Below are 7,422 nucleotides of genomic sequence, written 5' to 3'. Positions count from 1 at the left end.
CGTCCCACGGACGATCAGCAATGAAATAATTACCACAATTCTACCAGAATGGAATATAAAATATTACATGGACATCCTCTCAGTCCTTGGCTAATCTACTGAAGTTCTACTGAACTTACTGGATCCTGCAGCCTCTCCGAGGCACAAGCCAGGGTTTTACACAACTTCCCCTATGCACTCGAGCTATGTCAATAGGTGGTTCTCCCTCTTCGCCCTTCCTTCATTACACACAGAAATCACAATTGCGTGATGCATCAAATGAACAAATCCAAAAGGGCTGTGACGAGGATTCGAACTTGCGTCCGAGAGCATCCCAGACGCTGCCTTAATCGATTGAGCTACGACATGGTAAAAGGAGTTGAAACCGAAGTTCTACTGAACTTACTGGATCCTGCAGCCTCTCCGAGGCACAAACCAGGGTTTTACACAACTCCCCCCATGCATTCGAGCTATGTCAATAGGCCGTTCTCCCTCTTCGCCCTTCCTTCATTACACACAGAAATCACAATTGCGTGATGCATTAAATGAACAAATCCACTCCTTTTTCAACTCCTTTGAAACTCCTGGTTTAAACTCCTTTTACCATGTTGTAGCTCAGTCAATTAAGGAAGTGTCTGGGATGCTCTCGGACGCAGGTTCGAATCCTCGTCACGGCCCTTGTGGATTTGTACATTCCATTTCAACGTTTCCGATTGCATTGATAAATGGAATTTTCATAGATTTTGATTTATTTTATTTTAGTTTAATTATTTTGTGTGACATTGCGTTGGAATTCAGCTGTGTTGTTTACCATACCATTCATTTCGTGAGTATTGTTTATTTTGTTATTTTTTAATTTTTTTCAATTCGTATTTTTAACTGTTCTTATTTTTCAGTGATGGGAACATCAGATCATTTGGGAACACATTTGACGAGGGAGTGAGGAATGGTGAGGAATCATGGGGAGGACGAAAGGATGGGGGAGTGGAGAACGGTGGGATAGACATGGACAGGGGAGTGAGGAATGGTGGGGAGGACGAGGGGAGTGGGGGATGGTGGGGAGAAGGTAATGGTAGGGAGAACGAGGGGACAGGGGTGGGGAGGACGAGGGGCAGGAGTGGGGGATGGTGGGGGAAGACTAGGGGATGGGGGAGTGGGGAATGGTGGGGACAGGGGAGTTGGGGATGGTGGGGAGGACGAGGGAAAGCAGGAGGGGAAATGGTGGGGAGGACAAGGGGATGGGGAATTGGGGAATGGTTAGAAGGACGAGGGGACGGGGGAGAGGGGGGAATGGTGGGGTGGACAGAGGGACAGGGGAAGGTGGCTGTTGCTGGGTACAGTTAGTTTAATATAAAAGGCTGTCTTATAAAGTTGTGAAAAAATTTATACATTAAATGCATTTATAGAATTATGTTCAGCATTCAAAGTTACATTGATAAAATCTGTTTTTCTCCAGATGGGAATTAGGGACTTGTTTTCTCGAGACAACTGCAACTTAATAGGGATCACAGGCGTCAACGACCTGTATGTTACTCATGTGTTGCACAAAGCCTTCGTGGAGGTCAACGAGAAGGGCAGCGAAGCTGCTGCAGCTACAGGTTAGTTTTTACATATTTTATGTTTTCAATTAATTTGACATTTGAATTTATACATCTTTAGTTTTAGAAGTCTATTATATATTTTGGTTTGTTTCTTATATCTCAGTAAAAAGTACAAAGTTTGGGTTGGTTGGGTCATGGGGTAAATGTATCCTTTTTCTCGCATGGAGAAACAGGTATCTGAAGAGCAATTGTTGCTAAGGCAAGTGTACTCTGGAGGGATAAAAGGACAAAGTTATCAAGATGCTAAAAGTCAAATAAATGCTGAAAACCTGGCAATAGAATGACAAAACAATAACCTTCTTGAATTATATCATGAACAATGGATTCTCATTGTCGAGGACAAGAAGTGTTAGGTTTATTGAAGTCTCCGAGGCCAACTTCTGCAGCATAATGCTCCCCATAACTCACCTAGCTCCTACGCACCTACTTAAACAGACGCATCAAGCGTAAAGAAACCATTATCAAACGTCCCTTATTATATAAAGGCAGAACTATAGGCCGATAGCACTAATATCACACATCATAAAAATCTTTGAAAGAGTAATAGAAAGTAAGAACACAAAACAAATGGAATCACAGCACCTACATAACCCTGGACAACATGGTTTCAGAACAGGCAAGAACGCCCTATCACAATTGCTGGACCACTATGACATGGGCTTAGATGCCACGGAAGATACACAAAACCCTGAAGACGAGCAAAGCTCCTTCCGAAGATGAACAAAACCCTGACGTTATTTGCAGATTTCGCAAAAACTTTCGACAAATTTGACCATGGTGTTATTGTACACAAAATGCGTTCAAAAGAATCATAGGAAAAATAGGAACATGTATCTACATTTTTTATTTATTAACAAAATTCATTGTGTAATAGTCAACAAAGTAAAGTCCGAACTATCAACTGTGAAAACCTCAGTCCCTCAGGGTACTGTGCTTGCTCTAGTACTCTCTCATTCTCATATGAGACATAGACAAGAACACAAACCATAGTACTTTATCCTCCTTTGAAGGTGACACTAGGATTTTTATGAGAGCAGATAGCATAGAGGACATAGCAAACCTCCAAACTGATATAAATCAGGCTTTTCATTGGGTCAGAAAAAACATGGTATATAATGAGATAAGTTCCAGCTCCTGCGCTATTTAAAAAACTGAAAAATAAAAATGGAGACAAAACCATACCATATAACGAAAATCATCATCATATAATCAGTAAATCATACCATATAACGAAAAAGCAATGTAAAGGATTTATGTAACCATGGCAGAAGACCTTACCTTTAAAGAATACAACAAAGTAGCCGTTGCAACTGCAAGAAAAATGACAAGAATCTTTAAAAAAAAAGAGATGCCATGCCAATGATACTTTTCAAGACGCCAATGCTCTCTAGAGTGGAATACTGTTGCACAACAACAGCCCCTTTCAAAGCTGGTGAAATTGCTAACTTGGAGAGCGTACAGAGATCCTTTACTGCTAGAATCCATCTAAATTAAACTAAAATGCCAAAATCTGTATTCTCTAGAACGCATGGGGAGAAATACATAATAATTTACACATGGAAAACATTAGACGGGCTGGTTCCAAATCTGCAAACATAAATAACATCACATGAGACCAGAAGGCATGGCAAGATGTGCTGAACACACCCGTTGAAAACCAGAGATGCATTATGTACCCTGAGAGAGAACTCTTATCAACATCAGAGGCCCGAGACTGTTCAACACGTTTCCACTACACATAAGGGGCATAACCGGCCGACCCCCTCACAGTTTTCAACTCGATAAACACCTCCAAAATATACCTGATCAACCAGGCTGTGATTTATATGTCAGGCTGCGAACAACCGCGTCCAAGAGCCTGGGTGACCAGATCATCAACCAGGAGGCCTGATCATAGACCGGGCAGTAGGGACCTTGACCCTGGAAATCAACGCAAGGTAACCGCAAGATAGATTTTTTTTCACCAGCAAGACAACTCCTCCATCCTTTCCTATTTTTTCTGTCCCGTTTCCACACTAAGTAGCCCCTCGGGAATACGACCTCATTTAAAATCTCCGCAGTCTCCGTGGTGTAGTGGTAAGACACTCGCCTGGCGTTCCGCGAGCGCTATGTCATGGGTTCGTATCCTGGCCGGGGAGGATTTACTGGGCGCAATTCCTTAACTGTAGCCTCTGTTTAACGCAACAGTAAAATGTGTACTTGGATGAAAAAACGATTCTTCGCGGCAGGGGATTGTATTCCAGGGACCTGCCCGAAACGCTACGCGTACTAGTGGCTGTACAAGAATGTAACTCTTGTATATATCTCAAAAAAAAAAAAAAAAATATATATAATTTTCGAGTCTCATCTCCGTGAGAGCAGCGAGCGATATCTGGCATCTTAAACCATTATATCGTTTAGCTTCAGTATTTTTTATTTCACTACATTTGAATTTACCTGAATGTATTTGAGGGCCACTAACTCCAGTGGCCTCGACGAGGACAGGAAACCGGCGGCTTGTCAAAGGTCTACCCATTAGATTATTTTTTTCTCGCTTGATTTTAAAATTCAACGGTTTTTAAAATTTGTGGCTTCTGCGGGTATGCAGTTCCTTGGGTGTATAACCCTGTGGGTTAAAAACCGTCTCCTATTTTCAGTCCTACATTGTGGCTTGTTGACCTTGAAATTGTTGCTCCTTATATGTGTTACATCTGACCTTTCGAAGAAGTTATCTGGATCAACATCCTCCAAATCGTTCAGTATTTTAAAAGTTTCAGTGAGATCTGCCCTGTCATGCCTAGTTTGCAGTGTTGTTAGCCCTGTGGCCCTCAACCGTTCATGGTACGAAAGATAACTTAGCTCTGGAATGTATTTGTTGTCTGGTATTGCACTTTCTCTGAATAAGCTGTGTCTTTCTGAAGATGACATCTCCTTACTTGGATACAGTAATCCAAGAGATTTATACAGTGGAATAACTACCTTTTTTCCTTCATGACAAAGATACACTTGATTATTCCTAGGATTTGATTAGCTTCCTTTACTACAGCTCCCACTTGTGGACCTTTCAGTGAATGATGAACTCTGACTCAAAGGACCTTTTCTTCATGAATCTCCTGTAAAGTAATGTTGTTAATTTGATAGTTGTGATGTAGTTTGTTATGCTTCACATGCAAGGTCTTGCATTTTTAGATATTAAAAAGCATTTGCCACTCTTTCAACTATTTGTTGGAATCACATACATATAGTGATGTATATTATGTAGTACTAGATGGGGCTCCCAGGTGTGCCTGGATCTCTATCCCTCCACATGTCCTAATGTCCACCTTCTTTCCCTTCCCCATCTTCATCCTACCCATCCCCCAGCTTCCCCTCTTTTCATCTCTCTCCGTCTCTTTCCTAATCACCCCATTTTTCACCTCTCTGTTCTCTTCTCCCCAATCTCCTTCCATCTCCCCTATCATCCTCCCCCCCCCCTCTCTCTCTCTCTCTCTCTCTCTCTCTCTCTCTCTCTCTCTCTCTCTCTCTCTCTCTCTCTCTCTCTCTCTCTCTCTCTCTCTCTCTCTCTGTCAACAATTCCAATATTATAAAGCACTGAAACTCGTTTGAAAACTCAACATAAAACACATCTCCAATTTCAAACTGAATGATAATCATTTGGGGTCGCTATAGATCAGATATTTCTTAAAGGTTGGTACTGGGGCCGACCCCAACTGGCCTATGACACTCAACCCCATGTGTAATCTTGGAAAGTTGGGTGAAACTAGCTCCATACATCTCGCTTTCTTTAGACAGTCACACAGGCTGACCAATTAAGTTTGTGTATGTTTACATATTGCTAGTTATGTAACCATATAAGGTCTTTGAATCCAGGGAGGGACAGAAATGATTGAGTACATTTCCTTTCACCTAATGAAACTGTTCACCTAGTAAGTAGGTACTCAGGAATTAAGTCAGCTTGTAGTGGGGTTGCATCCTGGGCGGGGTCAGTATTTCGACCTTGGGGTGGGGAAAGGGACCTCGATAATAGCCTATCGTGTTTGAATACACTCTGGCTTCCAGTCCCCCGACACAATGAATTATTATGATTATATTATGTAAGCTATATGCTGTTATATATGACAATATAATTTGTGTTATATACTGCCGAGTAAGACTCAATACTGTGAGATATATACTGTATTATATGTAAATTTACTGATACATTGTTTTTATATAATCATATATACTGTGATATATAATCTAGTAAATGAGCATATGCTGCAATCTATATACTGTAGAATATAATTATATGATGTGGGATATACTGTAGTATATGCTCGTATACTGTGAGCTATAAAGAGTATAGGCTCATACACTTTAATTGTATAGTGTTGTACATGATCATTTGAGTTTACTAAAACAGCCGTGTGGTATGTCATCGTGTTTTTCCACTGTTTTAGCTGTGGTAATTAAATGGAGAAGTCTGCCGCCGCCCACCCCGCGCTTCACTGCTGACCATCCCTTCTTCTTCATCATCAGAGATCAGCACTCGGGATTAATCTTGTTTGCCGGCAGGCTTGCTCATCCTTAAGGAAGGAGGAAGGAGATGTTGTGCTATTTGTGCTACGAGGAGATGAAGAACTTTGAAGATTTAGTTTAAGAATGATGCTCAGTTCGTTTGTATACGTATATTCCTTGCCTATATTCATATTCGTATATTCCAAGAGCATAGTTAACTCTTTTATCTTCAGTTCTACTTGACCATGGTAGTAATTTATGGGGCTTAAATTTTTTAATTTTCGGTTAGGTTTTATTGTTATTAAAAACCATATTTTCATAGTTAACATAAACTTTAACCATATTTCCTTAAACATGGAGTTTTAAGAATTTTTAGTTTTATTTAATTCTTGCAGTCAATTGTAACTGCTTATGAGTTTTGGGACGTAATTATACATTTAATTGTGGAAATTCCTTTTGTTTTCGTATTTCAACAATGCCTTATTTTTTAATATTAAGGATTTGTATACACATGTGCCTCAGGTTGTATGGTGTAATTTTTTAATTCAAGTGGTAAAATACGTCTCGTTCATATTTAATAATTATTTGAAAGAAAATATGTTACTTATTTTACTAATTTTATAAGACTACAAAATATACAAAATTAAAGAGTTTGGTGCAGTAATGAATGATTTCAAAGCTCTATGAAAGTCGTATTATTGTCCTTCTCTCTGTTCCATGGTGTATTAAAAGAATGGCAGTAACAACTGCCAGAGCACTAAGACATGTTCTCTCCTGAGTTGAGCCCTGAACACAGTGAGGCATAGTGCTGCCTTCTGGTCCACCCTAATCCTCGCCTCATGTTGGACCTCTGGACGTGTTCCCACCTAACGTTTTCACGTTTTCTAAGCGCGCTAAAAACGACATTTCATTGTTTTGGGCATGTTTTAAATTACGTGTTTTGAGAATTTGTCAAGACGAGTATAAAATGTGAAGTCAAAACGTTTTAATTGAACGTATTTTAAATGTCATGACATTACGTTTTGGAGCAAAGGTTTTTAAAACGTTAATTCACTTAACTAAAATTCTAATTAATAATTATTGCAATTATTAGGAATAATTATCTATATTGCACTAAGAAAGAAAGAAAGAAAGAAGGAGAAGAGAGAAACAGCAAGATAGGAGAGAGAGAGAGAGACAAAGAGGAGAGTGACACGAGAGAGAAGAGAGAGAGAGGAGAGAACTGAGAGAGAAGGAAAGAGATAGAGGATGAGAGAGAGAAAGAGAGGAGATATGGGAGACATCGAAAGAGAAGAGAGAGAGAGAGAAGGTATTGGGAGAGAGGCGAGAGGAAGGTAGAGAGAGATAGCGAGAGAGGGAGATAAGA

General features: G+C 40.1%; 1 protein-coding gene across 1 annotated transcript in view; it reads left to right on the top strand.

Moving 5' to 3' along the window:
* Positions 1-6,745, top strand: part of LOC123765210 (leukocyte elastase inhibitor) — a 133,993-nt gene extending 127,248 nt beyond the window's left edge. Inside the window, exons 7-8 of the mRNA XM_045753679.2 lie at positions 1,436-1,577; positions 5,999-6,745. Of these exons, the coding sequence (XP_045609635.2) occupies positions 1,436-1,577; positions 5,999-6,129 (273 nt within the window). The 3' untranslated portion in view covers positions 6,130-6,745. The remainder of the gene's footprint in view (positions 1-1,435; positions 1,578-5,998) is intronic.
* The last annotated feature ends 677 nt before the right edge of the window (positions 6,746-7,422 follow it).

This window comes from Procambarus clarkii, chromosome 33, assembly GCF_040958095.1.
Source record: "Procambarus clarkii isolate CNS0578487 chromosome 33, FALCON_Pclarkii_2.0, whole genome shotgun sequence".
Classification (NCBI taxonomy): Eukaryota; Metazoa; Arthropoda; class Malacostraca; order Decapoda; family Cambaridae; genus Procambarus; species Procambarus clarkii.
The sequence above is the reverse complement of the archived record's forward strand: the minus strand, read 5'-3'. Positions and strand labels throughout refer to the sequence as shown.